General features: G+C 28.1%; 1 protein-coding gene across 1 annotated transcript in view; it reads right to left on the reverse strand.

The window, feature by feature from the left end:
• LOC113548070 overlaps nucleotides 1–16,192 on the reverse strand; it is a 37,395-nt gene that overhangs the window by 15,084 nt on the left and 6,119 nt on the right. The window contains exons 2-3 of the mRNA XM_026948730.1: nucleotides 1,873–2,180; nucleotides 63–219 (exon numbers count right to left, since the gene is read on the reverse strand). Of these exons, the coding sequence (XP_026804531.1) occupies nucleotides 63–219; nucleotides 1,873–2,180 (465 nt within the window). The remainder of the gene's footprint in view (nucleotides 1–62; nucleotides 220–1,872; nucleotides 2,181–16,192) is intronic.

Consider the following 16,192-nt stretch of genomic DNA (forward strand, 5'->3'; position numbering starts at 1 on the left):
ATTTATATTATAATATGATTTATAGTAACGGATTTGGATAATACGATAAAATAGGCACTCACCGTCGTCCACGCTCATGTTTATGCCGTTTGCAAAAAACGTCCGAATATTGTTCTCGGCATATCCCCAGGAAATGAGTCGATCCTTCAACGACATCAAGTCGTTCATTGTTACAAAGTCAGCCATGTTCCGGCTCCAGCCACCAAACAGCATTACAGCCTTCAAAAAACAGTATAATATGTAATGCTGATTATGATCATTTCATAATCGATTGTTATTCATTAATTATTTCGAGTAAGTACCTATTTAATCGTATGTCTATATAATAAATACGATCGTTCGGCTCGTTGTCCTATGTTTTATATTTCTAATACTATGTTTTATTGTAACTTACAATTTCAGTGGCTAGGCGAAGACTATAATAAGACTAGGCATAAGACTATAAATCAGTAAATTTGAGGTAATGGCTAATAAAATAGGTATTACATTTAACTTACTGTACAATTATTTAAACAAAAGAGTATAACTTACTATATAGTTATAGTATACCTTACTAGGTACCTACTTTTAATCATGGCCTATGATATAAACCACAGTGAATTATATTATACTTTAACTAATACGAGTCTGTGTTAAGTAATTGTGCACTTGGAACGCAGTTTTTAAATCGTTGGATTGAGCTCCTCTACTTAATTTTTCCCAATTCGAGTACTGCTTAGGTTACCCATGTGTTATTTCTATGTTCTAAAAAGGAGTGGTTCAATGCGTCGGAATATTAAAACAAGTTGTTTTAAGAAAAATGATTAATATTTAATTATAACTCTATTAACGACAATGGAGTGAAGCTTTTCAAACTCTTCAAAAACTTATATATAGCAAAATCATAATTTGAACCGGAATAAGTGCAAAAAATAAAATAAAATAATTAGATACCCAAGTATAAAAACTCTTGGTTATCCTTTACCTAAAACGAAAAGTTCTACAAATAATATATAAATCGTAATATAATGACTTCTCTTCCGGTAAGAAACCTGATTCTTAGGAATAGACATCAAAACACGCGAGTGGTTTTAATAAAAATATTCATTGGTCCGTTATATGTGTTCAAGGCACATGTCCCATACGACTGTTTGCGTATATGGTGTATCGCATATGTATACAGTGCGATTTCGACAACGTGTGCAGCGCTTACACAATATTACGATGATAAATTATATATAAAAAAAAAATATTTCACATTTTTCGTCACAATGGATTGAAAAAATTCGAATACGATATGTACACAGATATAATGTAAAACGTATAACATTAGAACACTCTTATATATTACTTTATTAGTTATTTATAAATCTCATATTATTGATCTATAACTTTAATAATAATTTAAATTAAATAAATCGAAATAAATTTTTTAGTAAACATTGTTTTAAAAACATAATGTATAACGCACAAACATGCATCACGCGTGGAAATAAACAAAAATAAATCGAATAAAGAATTAAAATGCATGCTTTTATTCGTACACCGTATACGAAATACGATTTAAAAAAAGATCTAATCGTGAATGAAGGCCTAATAAAAAATACCGCGTAAGAAATGGTCCTTAGAAAAATCTTAAAGGATGAAGTAGAAAATCACAGTAATTTGTAGACAACTAAAACTTACGATAGACAGAGATTAATTAAAGTGATATGTGTCACCGTGAAAATAATTTTAAATACATGTATTTCAGTTTTTTTCTGAAGTTTTAAGTATGAATTTTTGATAATTTTCAAATTCTACTAAAAACTTTTTTTTTTTCATTTTAAGTACTGCCGAAGTTAGAAATTGTAATACGCTAAGATTATTACTTAATACAATTATGACATTCACCTGGTTGACCGGTTTTTGCGCTGAACACTTATAGTTGCCTCTGGTGCATCCTCTGTTGTTAGTCTTTAGGTGGTTGCATTCATCGGATAGCTCAGCACCGTCGTCCCGGATCCGCGGGCAGTTCATCAAGAACGTGTCCTTGCTGTCCACACACACAAGTAAGTTGTCAGCTTGTAAACGGTCACTCTTAGTCGGCACCACCATCGGTAGGAACTTGACCTGACAGTCCCACGACGACGTCATTGGACGCTCATTGCACCAGCGACTGCGAACCATTTGTATGCATGCTGTGGTGTTATCGCTCAACGCTAGACAGAATTGAAAAAAAAATCAACACACGTCACTTGACCGTCATAATTGTATTTATATAAGTAGGCATATAATATTGTCTTAATCGTAAAAGGTAACTGTAGGCCAAGTGAGGTTTTTCACTAAATATATCGTCATTCCATAATACATAAAAAGTAATTATGACTGTTTTATGTGTAAGTGTGTGGTTTATTGGGTTAGGAGAGGTCCAACACATATCATTGAGTGAAATAACTGTTTGTGAATAATTTTTGTCATCCACATATATAAGCTATATTAATTAGGATAACCTCGAGTCGAGTTCAAAATTTTAAAAACAACATAAGTTCAGTCCCGACATATTTTACTGAGTATACTATATACATTATATGTGAGTTTTTGACATAATTTATAGAGTTCATCAGTTAGGTCCAAGCATATTTATTCGGGAAAATAATTTAGGTCAATCCATCCTATATTAGCGTTACCTAGAAGATACTATTAAACTATTTGGAAGTCTCCTAAAATGTATTGTTTTTTCGTGACTCTGTTCTGTAAAATTACTATCAAGTTTTTTTAATTTCATAATATTTACACGAACACATAGTTAATTTTTTTTATCCATGATTATATTTACATTGGCACATTAAATATTTAGCAACACTAAGTCTATAAAGATCAAATGTTACAACGACCACCTGTTGTGATTGCGGGTAAAATTTGACCATTCGAATATTGTCGTACTTTGACTCAACTCAAGTTTTCTCATTAATTCTGTACGTGAACATTAAAAAATTTTCATTTATAAATGTGATTCATAAATTCATTATAATTTTGAAAGGCATTTCACGGTTGCATAATGCGAAGCATTTGCCGTGTTTATTCTTGTAACGCCCATTGATATTCTATGAAACGTATTTGTATCAATTATATTGGTACCTACGCATTTACACAAACCACAAGCCACAAATTACAAAATATTACTGATGTAGTTTGAACAAAAATATATCTGTACCTACGTACGTTTTTTACTTTTATTTTCGAAAATTCATAATCTGGTTTTCTAGCGTATATGTAATAGTATATATTATGGTTGTCAGTAATCACAATACCCGATTTATACCGCGTGGATTAATCTTGGATTTCTATCAGAACGCAAACTGTTTCAGAAGTTTCCGTGTCGGTAAATTATCTATAATCACGTTATATCATAATAGAGTTTTACCGCACATGACGATATCACATATACACTCGTATAATAATATATAACACCATATACCTAGATCAATAGACTATATTAATTTATTATGTCCGCTGCGTCGTAGTTCAGTGAACATTTTTGAACAAATCAAACGGAATGGTACGTGGCGATATTGTAGTAAGTGAAAATCCGCCGCAAACTAATTACGAAACAATAACGCCAGATCACGATGGAAGACACTATTATGGTTCCGACCAAATCAAACGGGTCTGGCGAGGTGGCAAATCGTTCGACACAGCTCATTAGCCATAATAATTGTTATTATAATTTATAGTATTGAACGGCTACATGGTCGAGAGCTATTATATATATATATAAGGTTGTTAACGACATCGTTGGTATGTACACAAGTACAGTTTATAAGAAGTATAATATTGATAATATATGTATGAACACTGCATGTGACGCACGTTTATTTTATTATGGCTGTAAAAAAAAAAAAAAATAACGACACCTCCTCGTGATCTCGTGTATGCATAACACTGTTACCTATACATATATATGCGCTCATATTATTGGTAGATACCTGATTTGTGGTCGATACCGCGACGCGTGTTCTGACCGCTTGTCGCCACTGGTGGTGTCCGACCGCCGCCAGCCGTCTAAATGATATAATATAATAATATAGCAGCTACGATATTATAATAATATTGTAGGTACATGTTATAATATCATGTTTTCACGAGAACAAGATATAATCAATTCATACCGGCGTATTTTATTGTTTTCTAGCTGTCATATAGGTGTATCGTCAGTCGATTTGTTCGTTGAAAAAACAAAATTTATCGTTTAATAATTGAAACCATAATAAAACCGTATCAGACAGCCGTGGACAATGCAAGTCGAAACAATAAATCCAAACAAATTTTACCTAATAAAACATACTTAGTCATTTTTTTTTAGATATTCGTTTAATTAATTAGACGCGGCGGTAAAATGATAAACGAGAAGATTAACGTTTAACTTCACGAGATCCAAATATTTATGTAACAGAAATAAAGGCATATCGTATATGCGGTAGTTTATAATATTTTGAAATAAAATCTGAGCCATGTGGTATCGAAAAAATGAGACTTGTAAACGATCATCAATATTTATTGAGAGGCCGTTGGAGCAGTAAGAAAATAATCTGTCTATAAATTAATTTGTATACCTAATTGAATGGTTTCAAACTGTTAAATTTTGAATTGATATTTACAATTCTTAAAAAAAATAATGTTTTATTTTTCTCAGACATTAAAAATCGTAGTTCTCCAGAAAAGATTAACACATTATTATAATGTGAGAATGTGTGATAAACTAAATTTAGTTTTAATCGTAACTAGCCAAGTCCTCTCTCTACTCTTACCTTTAATATTCAGAAATCTGAAATATGCGAAAACTATTTTAAATGTAATTTTAGTCAGAATCACATAGGTAACAGATTATTTGTACATTACCTGCAGTTTAAATTGTATATTATACCGTTAATTACATTACACGTCATAGCGATGATCATCATGATGAAGTTATGTACTAGGGGAGCAGAGTGTACGCTAGCAGCCTTTGACCGATGCAATAATATAAAATAAACATTTGAAAGTCCGGTCAGTATGGTTAAGCCCAATCTAGACCACTGTACATAATATACAACGCACTAACTCCAGTCTATAGACCATATCCTACTGTGACTAATAATTTAATTTTAAAACAGTTATTTCATAAATATTTTAGGCCTGTATTTTTAAATTACTGACATTTGAAATTCCAAAATCAATACCAGCAATAATGGTTCAATTGTGGTAAACTTAAAAGCAGGGCTTGAAATCGTTTTAAAACCGAAACCGAAACCGAAAAAAATTAGAAACCGGTATTAAATTCAAAACCAAAATAAAAAAAAATTGGAAATCGTTATTTTTTTTTTTAAAGTACGTGTTTTTAAAATTTTAAATACGTAAATTCCATTAATATGCCCGTGAAATCGTGATTAAAATGTTGATAACCATTTCATTATTTACAAAGTTATTAGTTGTTTTATAAATAGTAATGAATATATTTCTTTTAATTGGTAAGTATTGTTTAATTTTAATCGTTAAGGTTAGGTAACCTAACTTTTTCAACTTTAAATTTATCTAAATCGAAACTAAAACCAAAACCGAAATATGTAAAAACCGGTATACAAAATCGAAACCGAAACCAAAATTATTTCAATCGGTACAAGCCCTGCTTAAAAGTATAAAAAAAATGTTAATATAAGATAAAATATTTGGCTATTTTAAGCATATAATAGGTACTATATGAAGCCTATACACGTCTATACACGTATTGTATTTTTAATTTTGTTTGTAGAAATAAATATTTGTCCGATTGTAACATAACGTTTAATTAAAACATGTAAAACCAACCTACCCGAATATAATGTTTGTATAATATATCATCGACAATAATTTACAGAAAATTAAGTATCAAAATAAATGATATCGTATTATTGTTATTAGTGTTATTACCTATTAAAGATTTTAATGAACCACAATGAGTTTAACATTAATCATAAATCACATGAAAATTATTTACGTAATTACATATAATATTATCTGTGTACCATTACTAAGAGAAAACGGTCTGATAAAAATGTTCGCTGCATCTGACTTGCAGAATCCTGTAAGGCACGTATGATCAATGATCATAATAATAAATTTAATGGCTGAATAGAAGTTTCAAGTCAACTGATGATTTAGATAAAAACTATGAATTAAAATAATGTATTATATTGCATCATTATAATAAATATCAGCTGAAATGCATAATATTGTTTATTGCGCGTAAATTTTGTGTATAATTATTGCCGAATTATTTATGGGTCAATGGATTTTTATATGACATCTCGTCTAATATTTCACAATTAATTTCACTTAAAATGATAATAATTGAACATGAATTGGTAAACGTTATTGAATATATTCCTGTCTAGACATCAAATGTATCCGTGAAACTATTTAATTAAACTTTTGACCTTTGGCGTGTTCTAAATGTTATTTTTCATATCATTTAACGTTTATAATATGGGTACAATAATATTGCATACGGCGCTTATCGGCGGTACCTTTTTTATAACATTATTTCGTACGTTTAATTTATTTCCTATTATATATCTAACAAAATAAAATAAGTGTAGTCTATATAAGACAAACGCAAAATAATCTAAAAAGTTTCCATAAAATGTACAACAGCCAATTGCGTAGTGCTCATTGCTCACTAACCAACATAAATAGTAATTTAAAATGATTTTATTGGAGATATGCCTGAGTTGAAACCATAATAAAAATGTCATAAATCTCAAGAGGTAGGTATTTATAAAATATAACTCTATTCGATTTAAAACGTATGAAAACTTCAATTAAAAAATATATATATATATATATATATATTATTGATATAAAATAAACAGAAATATTATTTGGTTATATATTTTTTAAGTTGACAGAAAAATTATTTTGAAAATAATTAGAAATTAAAAATTTGACTAAGTTAGAGCGTAATTTAGTACGCAATATTTTCGTTTTTGAGGAATATCTTTGTTGTTTGATAAATAATATACACGCAATCGTGTTCTTAAAAAGTTAAATTGTACTCAATCATAAAAAATATTGATAGTTGTATTATTTTATATTTAACACCATGTTATTTGAATAATAAAATGTTTTCAAAAACTAAATCAATCCTTCCAAATTACTCCGATGCTACTTGATAAATTCTAATGAAATATTTCTTACATTTAAGACTTATAGATAAATTACACTATTACAGATTATCTTTAGTTGTGTCAAATAAATGTAGTGATTTACAAACAAGTTATTATAATATAACATTAATGTGTAATAAATATTCTGCGTATTTAGGTAGGAGACGTAGGTGCACAAATATGTTTATTATGTCTATCATATTTAATTTTTTATTTTTAAATTAGATTGCATTATCAATAAGTCTTAGGAAATGTGATTGCTTAAAAATTTTTAGAATTAGAAACAATTAGGTTTTTAACAATATTATTACATTTACAATGTTAAATTATTAAGGCGTTTTATACCAATTGTTTATATGAATGTATATTATGTTGCCTATCGAAATCCTGAAATATACCATTTCTTTAAGGTATTTGATACAAAAAATATATTGTAACGACGGTCTGATGCATATCGCAATTCGTATGCGTATAATATAATTATTTTAGTATGATATCATTTAGGAGAAATTATTTATTTTATTGTATAGGATTACACAAATTTAATAATCATTAACTACGACAAGTGTAAAAGCCGCATAAAACTATTAATCGTATCCGTACATAGAGATGTAGATTTTATTGATAATCAATTTTCGGTAAGTACAATTGGTAAGTACAATTGGTAAATATTTCTAAATCATTTTTTATTGCATCATTGTATCTATAAAATAACCTATTCTTGAAATAGTCCATGCTGATATTAATTAATGGTTATAGTTAATAATAAATTAATATTATTAATGATAATATTTTTAATATCAATAAAAACAAAATAACCACTGTTATTAATAAATTAATAAGTTAATATAAAATAAGTGTAAAATGTTTTATAAATATTTAAATTTAATATAACATTAGGTAATATAAATGTATAATAAAAAAATATACAACATATTTTTTTTTTACGCTTATTAGAATATACAGAATCTGTAGTAACAGTTAAAATAAACATAGTGTGAGTAGAAAAAATAAAAATAATAAGCATGATACAATTTTGAGGAGAGTAGCTACCCAGCAGGGTATTCTAAAATGATTAAATGTAATATGTCTGTATTTATGTATAATATTTTCAGTTTAATAGTATTCTGAAATAATATTACATTAGCAGGTACCTAAATTATACTTATTATGCTTGTAAAAGCTTTTAAAACTAGGGGGTAACTCAAGTTGAATAACAGTTAAATCAATTAACTCTGTAAAATGAACGTAAATTTACTTTTAATAGTAAACTTTATCGAGCACTCTAACGATAGTCACACTTAATATAACATATCACATAGACTATAAGAGAATTGTGATTTCATATAGTTTTTAACATTAGAGGTTGGTTCTCCCCTCTAGAAATTATAATTCGAACTTATCTGGCAGGGATATGTTGTAACGAGTGGATATCAATTAGGAAGTGAAAGGGTTAACAATTTTGTTATTGCAATTACGACATTACGTATAATTAAATTTGATTTAAAATTCAGAAAATAATATATATATAATGATTTGACGATAGCTTAAAATTTTTAATTCATAATTTACTTATTTGTATCAATCATTGTATCGTAGTTATGTTATAAATATTAGCTGGATTACTTAGTAGTTTTTTTCTTTTTTCAGTAAAAAAATTCACCGGCAAAGAATTTATTTTACCTGTTAAATTTACCAGGCGATAATATATGTAATACACTAATTAGTAATTACTAATAAGCAATTTAATCAACTATACCTAGTTAGAATTTAATGCATATAATAATATAAACACTACAAAAATTAGACTATAAGAATAATTTTCGAAGAAATTTTTTGATAACAATAGCGGTCGATTGCAGTAATAAAATATAATTGGAATAATTATAACTGATTACTAATTTGCTTAAGTTAAATTAAAGTGATGCATTATGTACGTACTACATACTATATGCATACTATATATCTAGTTATTATTTTTTTTAGATCTATAGACCTATATTTTATAGGGAACGGAAAAAAATTCGAGGAAAAAGTCCATAGACCATAAAATTTCGAATATTTAATAAAAACTTTCGACGAAAAATGATGATGATCACAGTAAATATTTACACTTATAGCTAACTGATAGCTTGAGTATAATATGCTACGTTTTACGTATTATATGATATATTATTTTTAATAATAGAGGAAGCTGAATATGTATATTTGTAATTGTAGATCAGTAGCAGTGGGTACCCCATACCTACGTGGTAATAAATGTACGTTCATTGAAGTATTGTGGAGGGTGTGGAAAAAGAAAGTCGTATGTCCGTGAACACGGTATAAAAGCGTTGGGTTGTAAAAGAAAAACGAAAATAAAACGGAGAGCGATCAATTTAACGTAAGACATTCCGAAACGTTTTTTAAATACATACATTTTCAATTTCATATTCTGAAGCAGAAAAATAATATTAAAATTATTATCTTTAAAAATTAAACTTTGTATTAGTAGCTTATAAGTTATATACCTGTTAAATGAGCGAAGTAGTGAACCAACATTACATGAAATATTTCTTACCACTCCACTCCGCTCATCAAAGCTATTAAATAAATACTATCGTAACACATAAGTACATAACTATTCGTCCAAAATTCGATTTTTCTACATCGAAGTACTTCGAAAATATTTTGCTTTGCAATTAAGAATTTAAAATGCTTGTTGTCATTAAAAAAATAATAATAACTATGTAATTTTTTTTTTTTGGAAAGAGTTGTTTTTTAACAACCTAAAATGACACAAAACAATTATTTTCAAAATTTGGAATAGTTGTTGGAATAATGAGCGTTTTAAATTAAAAGGATCACTCGGTATAATATATATATATATATATAGTATATCGGTTTACGGGAAAAGAAAACCGTATCACAGATAGTACTATTATCGGGCACATATTGTGACATAACATATTCTACGTGCTTCGGAAGGAACGCGTGAACTTGTATACAATATTATATTATTATTACTTATATTATACACGTAATCAGTTCGGATACGGACGTCGTACGTGGAGATAATTTTACGGCGTACTCATAACACATCGAGACATGCATAAAAGGCAGTGCGTATAAGACATATCGGACGGGGTACATAATAATAATATTTTATATTTATAAATAATATATTTTGTACGTCTGTGCGCGTATCCTGTCGTACTGTATATACATTACAGCGGTATTATAATATACATTTATTTATTCACAGCATATTATTATTATTATTATTAAGTAATCTATTACTATACACAGTATTATACGTGTTATATTATAATGCACTGGAGGGGGGGGAGCTGTTGTGTGTTATTATTATCATTATTAAAATATTATTATGGGCGCGAGTGCGCGACAAGGCAGCAGGTGATTTCCGTGACGTCATCTGATCCACGCCGCCTCCACCGCCGACTGTATAATATAGCTTCTGTCGGCGGCGAGGATCAAAGGAGCGGCATCTTATCGAGTTCAAAAGAAATTACACGCTAAACAATTAGAGTACTCTTCGTACACAGATAATATATTATATTATTATATTATAAGCCCCATCTTTGTATTATTATTTCAAGGGTAACCGAACTGGTTTTTATTATTATAATCATCATCACCATCATCATCATCATCATCATCACCACCACCACCATCATCATCTTCATCATCATCGTCGCTCCCCTCGTATGGGGGCCCGGAGTCGTCACTAAGGGCTAAGGAACGGGAGGGAAATTAGTTTCTATGAAAATTATAGAAAAACAGTATCATAACCTATATTAATCATAGACTGTTTTCAGATGGTAGTTACGATGGTGAATAGTTCCTGGGAAAATAGCAAAACGGTTATCGCGACCTGTCGACGACGACAAAAGTCAGTGCGTGGCAACGAGAAATTTTGAAGATTTTTACCGCGAACGTAACGGATATTTCAAAACGTTTTAAGTATCTACTTTTGGAATTAGACTGTTTCGCAATACAACTAGAACGGAGTAGACCTTAATGCGGAAGTTATCATACACATTTTTAATAGTTATTGAATTTCTGATATTTAACAAGACATCTATTAATCGTGTACAAAAAAAAGCAAAACCAATATTTGTGATCATGTTATTATTAATACAATCATATTGTCAGTCTTAGGCCTGGAAATGGGAAGGAAAATATTGAATTTGCAAAAACATTTCAAAACAACCGAAACGTATAAATAAAAAAAAATAGTCCCCAATTATAATATAAGATCAAGATGTATATAAGATAAAACCGTTATAATTTATATAAAAATTAAAAATGGGATTTACACTGACCACTGTAGAGGAATGCCAGGTTTGTTTATCTTATGATTATATGATGAACTTTAGACCATCGCGTGTTAAACTGTCGGGGCATGAAATCTTTTTATGTCAATAAAACTTAACCAATGTATTATAATGATCGTACAGTACTACAACATAACACTATAAAAACTACAGCCAAATTTTTTCAACCTGTGAGTAAATTTTCAACAACTTGTGTCAGTACATTGTTCATATTGTATAATTTATATTCTGTTACTAACTGCATTTTACATAATTATTATATTATATTAATACAAAATCATTATACATATATTTTTGATAAAAGTTTTTAGTGCACTTCTGCTATTTTTTTGTCACCTAAGCACTGCACCATTGCTTAAACACCTATACACCTTTACGTATATACACGGTTGTCGGACACTTTGGACGGTCACCCGGAAAAATGAAAACCGCGGACAGTTTGTACTATTTCAGAAAGTAATAAAATTTACATGGCGATCAGTTTGTACTATTTCAAAAAGTAATAAAATGTGTATGGCGGACAGTTTGTACTATTTCGGGTAAAAAAAAAATGTCGAGACATGAATTGTTAGACATAATTATTTTTTATTACAAAACACAGGTAATTAACAATGGTAACATACATAAATAATCATAATATAAATAATCAGGGCTAGGATTTGTATGCAATAAACAATTGTAAAATATGCATTTTTTTTAATTTTAATTTTTAGAACCTTTAGTAAGAAAATATGTATTTTACTTTCCATAATATGCAAAAATATGCATTTACATTTTTATAAGATAAACACAAAAATATTTATTTATTGAAATACATTAGTGATTGGCTGTTTTTCTTAATATAATATAATTGAAAAATAAAATAAAATAATTCACATTCAATAGTGCAAATATTCTTAATTTTATGTTTGAAAAATTGGAAAATTTGTATTTGAAAGACCTGATGAATGTATTTTATAATTGCGTGGCGAAGATTATAATATTATAATTTAGGAAGTTATAGTGAATATAATACTATTATGAAACTAGTATCTGATCAGTTTTTCGGCCTAAAATATGGATTTCAAAATCCCACCGAAAAAAAAAATCATTAGTTCATTTGAATAATATTGCCCTCAATTGGTGGATACGCTGTTGTAAGCCTGTAATATTGCTATACGTTTAACGTGTAGAAATGTAGAATAATCGTATTAGTCTATTATTGTTTATTACTGGGCCATAGCGATTAAGAAAATAAATAATTTCATATATTCATAATTTGATTAGAATGAAGAGTATAGTTAACAGGCGAATATGCAATATTAACTGTTTTTGATTTCGGGAAATTATCATACACGCCGACCGCATTATATTATTATAATACATTTTCACGGTCCAAGATATTTCCATTTCATGTAATATGTTAAATATTAATTAGTAATTATCTACTAATACCTCGCGTGACAACGGCCAAACCAAATAGAATTAGAGAAAGAACTTCTTTTTTATACGTTATACACATACAATGTAGACAATACATAACGCACTATAATCATAGAAACTACTTGACTGATTTTAATAAAAATTATATAAATAAATTCATCGTCTTCATTAACTTTTAATAATGCATTATAAAGTTGCCGTTGGTTATAAAATACAATGTAAAAAATATATATTTTATATAAAGTAACTAACATGTGTTTTATGGATTTTTTTTAATAAAATAAAATAATATTTTATTTCTTGTTAGTTATTTAAATGTACAATAAAAGTAAATGTTAATATGTCACGTGTTTACAGTTTATAGTTTGAAATAATCACTTGACCTATTTTGTTTTTTGATCAAGATTAAATTATATTAGATTTTTTGTAAAGATAATAGAATTACAGAAGATTAAATCTTCTGTAATTTAAACCACGATCGAAGACATACCAAATACTAATCAAATGTCGGTCGAATTACTTCAAAAAGTAAGGTTAGTGAATTGAGCTAGATACACTGGAACCGAGATACACAGATAAAGCGCACGAAAATCAAGTAGTCAGGTTATACAGATATAGCGTAATTTAAAATCAGATACTCTATATACTGGGCCACGTGTACTCCAATCGGGGATTTTTGTGTTGAAGAGTATGAATAATGTGTAAATATAGTCAAATTATAAAATGAAATCAAGCTTTCTAATCTTATTTGCTAAATCATCAACCCTTGGAGGGAAAGCCCTTTGCAAATACACCATTTCAAAATGCAAATCACAACTTTTATTCAAAACGATCGATATTGTTTTAGGCACAAGTTCCGAGTTTCCACCTATACAGCTGCTGATAACGTGCGGTTATGATGGTGACTGTAAACCGTAGGGTATAATAAATATCGATCTATCATTCAAAATCAGATGCCTTTTAGAATATTATATAACATTCGAACGATTATTATTATTATTTTATTTTTTACACGACATGTATATTTTATATGTAAAATATAATGTATTAAGTATAATATATAAAGTATAGTGTTTATACATGTATATTTTACGCTTCATAATTTATTATAAACAAAATTCCGTTCAAAACGACACGTATTCGCTGCAATTAACACTCGGTAATTGACTCCCATTAAAAACGATCATAATATGTGCCTGAAAAGTCCTTATTATATAGTGACAACGACCTTAAATTATTGTACACACACAAACGATATATTAACGTTATGGTACATTGATACGATACAAAATATTGCGACTGCAATGTCGTGTAGTGCGATAAACTGCATGCAGTAGTTACGAATTAGGACTTATTGAAAACATCGTGTTATCCATATCAAAACGACGTTTTTTAGTTGCGTTGGCGTGACGGAGAATATTTATAAAATTTAAAATGTATATAGACAACAATATAAAATGACAAGTGATAAATCTTTATTATAGTTGCGTTCGTTCAGGTCTCCCACCCTCATCCCTACCGATCAAAAACGAATATAGTCAATATCATAAATTATTTTAATTTAAGGTCGTCTGTCTCTTGTATATAATATATATTATTGTTGTTTAATTACATAAAGTTGTCGACGTTTTCCGCGTAGGTATGTCATGTTTTTAATTTTTATTCGTCGTCTTGTCGGTACCGACAGTGTAAAATGTCCTAGATGCCGTTCGCTCGTTCGCTTCAGTAACTTTAAACATCCACATTTTAGGAAAAACCACACCTACGACGCCTTAAAATTTAACTTAACATAATACAATATTATTTATAATGAACTTATAATAAAAAAATAAATTACGAATTAATAAAAAAATTAGACACTGTTAATAATTATTGTCATATTTTAAAACTTCTTCAAGGAAATTTTTAAAATAATTAAACAATGAATTTAGAAAACATTATTATCTTTAAAAAATTATTCATACTTATGTAAAAATATAATTGCCAAAAAAAAAAAACATTTTAAAAAGACTATGAAAACATTATGTTATTTTTAAGTGTTTAAAAATTTATTATTAGAACCTATAATGTATTAAGTGATAATGTGTTTGACTAATTCGTTATTTTGTTTTAGATAATTAGAATGTAAATTAGTGTTATGCTGCAGATACACTTGACGAATGATGAAAAAAATGTCCTCGTAATACTCACATCAAAGGAATTATTTACGTAACCGAAAAAAATTGTACTCATCGTATGTTATTTTATCCTAAAAGTTTGCTAGTGTGCGTACAATTATTGCTAATTAACTCTATAGTACACTTATACTCGGCGTCTCGGTCAACACTAATATTATATTAATCTTTATGAAAATAGCCTTCATTAGTTACCATTATAATTTATAGTAATGGATTGAAAATTAAATGTGTATAAAGGCTAATGACATTACTTAATAGTTTATTGTTCTTATTGTATCAATATGTAATGACCTATACCTACTTGGTAAGTATTTACATTTTTTGTTCGTACAAAGTATGAATTATTATTTAAATAATTTAAAATACTTAAAAAATAAAAATACTTTGAGTTTTATGTACGATAATATTATAATAAAATATTTATAATAATATAATTGCGCAATTAAATTATTTAGAAAAAAAATTATTCTTGTTAAATAATACAAAAGCTTATTAACATCAAACATAGTTGCGATTAGGTGCAATTTTACTACGAATTACAATCATTGTTTCTCCCTGTACCTATAAACTTTATTATTGTCAGATTAAATGTGTACATTATATTCATTATAAGTAAACGTATCATATTATTTAAGTGCCTAATTATTATACGATACAGAATTTCTACATACATTATGTCATTATGCATTTAAGTTAGTATCTACCCAGCATTAAACACCGTCAGAACATGTAATCGAATTCGAGATAGTTTGTATATACCTACATAAAATAAGTATCAAACTATCAACTCATATTATATAAAATAAGTATAGTTATTTATTTATTTTTTATTAAGTATCTTATATACTATACCTATAAAAGCGTTCAGCAATAAAATTAATTAAATAATATTAAGTTGGTATAGGTAACCATATTATAGTTCATGATAATAAAAACTGTCTATTGGTATACGCGTACGAGAAATCAAATATAACAAATAAAACATAAATGCTTATTTAAATGTTAATTTTTCAGATTCGTGTTGAAGTTTTAATGTTGTGTAAAATATTTCTTGATTTCCTTTTTACATATTTAATACATTTATATAAATCTTTTACGTTTAATGACATATGTA

This window comes from Rhopalosiphum maidis, chromosome 4 (assembly GCF_003676215.2).
Source record: "Rhopalosiphum maidis isolate BTI-1 chromosome 4, ASM367621v3, whole genome shotgun sequence".
NCBI lineage: Eukaryota > Metazoa > Arthropoda > Insecta > Hemiptera > Aphididae > Rhopalosiphum > Rhopalosiphum maidis.